The sequence below is a fragment of the Egretta garzetta genome, unplaced genomic scaffold, assembly GCF_000687185.1.
Source record: "Egretta garzetta isolate BGI_Z169 unplaced genomic scaffold, ASM68718v1 scaffold130, whole genome shotgun sequence".
Classification (NCBI taxonomy): domain Eukaryota; kingdom Metazoa; phylum Chordata; class Aves; order Pelecaniformes; family Ardeidae; genus Egretta; species Egretta garzetta.
In genome coordinates this window covers 1,460,064-1,461,200 of record NW_009258284.1, presented here as the reverse complement: position 1 = coordinate 1,461,200, position 1,137 = coordinate 1,460,064, and the positions used below count along the sequence as shown (strand labels likewise).

The following is a 1,137-nucleotide window of genomic DNA, read 5'->3' as shown; positions in this document are numbered from 1 at the left end:
AACAGTTAATCTCTGGAATGAACTGGGCTTGTTCCAGGGGCAAAGTCAAAACAAACAGCAAGTCCTGCTTATCCTTAGTGTTGTGGCCTACTTGTAGAAGGAGGGAGGTCTCAAAACCCATGAATGGCATTAGGGCGTGATTTAAACAGCAAAGTGGCGAACAAGAGGGCAAAGGGATTGCTCTCCCTCCTGCCTTTTCCCAAAGCCAGTGTTACCAGAGACCTCCACCCCAAAATCAGTCAGTAAAATGAGAATAACAGGGAGCAACTACCCAAGGTGGCTGGGAGATCACTCAAGCACTGAGTCAATCACTGAGCACCCTGATGAGGATGTAGATGTTACTCCCTTCTGCACCACAGCTGGCCAGGCAGACTGTGTCCCACCACTGCTGCCTGCCCAGAACCCCCCACCTGAAAGAAGCAGGCAAAGCCACGTCCAACAAAATCAGGTTTATTTCCCTTCTCTGCTAGAGCAACGACCATGTCCCGGTGCTCAGGCAGAAGATGTCTATCTCTTCGGTGCTATTTGATTCATGCTTTCATGCCCACAATCATATTGTGGACCTTTTGGTTGAGGGCTCCTCTGTGGACTCCCTTCTTGCCCATGAGGAAGATCAGAGCTTTGGGGGTCTTGCCTTCGGAGATAGCTCTGCCGTCACTGCCTTTGCTTCTGACATCCATCGTGTTGTTCTTCACCCACCAGCAGGTTGTCACGAATCACACTGCACTTTTTGCCAGCTACAGTGATTCCCGTTAGCAGGAACGTTTTCCAATCCTGGCCCGCAATCAAGGCCACTTCTTGAGACAGGATGGCTGTGAAAAGCCCTCCTGGCTTGGCCACCCACACACACTTGTCAAGAGAGGCCCGCAGTGGCCACGTGGTCAACATTCCTGTCTGCCAGGATGCTGTTGAGGTAGTACTTCCAGTAACCCATCGTGGGTGGGTTGTCTGAATCTCTCAGAAACGCCCAACACCAAGCTTCCCTGTCTTCTGCCTGCTGGGACTTTGGTCTCGGCATACTGACCCTAAAAATTTCAGTTTGTAAGGCCAACCTTCAGATCATAGAATCATAGAATGTTTAGGGTTGGAAGGGACCACTAGTGGTCATCTAGTCCAACCCCCCTGCAGTAAGCAGGG

The 1,137-nt window shown here is 50.9% G+C and overlaps 1 protein-coding gene across 1 annotated transcript; it reads right to left on the bottom strand.

The window, feature by feature from the left end:
* Nucleotides 1–530: 530 nt before the first annotated feature.
* On the bottom strand, nucleotides 531–934 carry LOC104124605 (profilin-3). Its single transcript, XM_009636969.1, is given in 3 exon segments — nucleotides 531–686; nucleotides 688–856; nucleotides 858–934. Coding segments are annotated over 3 exon segments (402 nt in total).
* Between the last annotated feature and the right edge of the window lie 203 nt (nucleotides 935–1,137).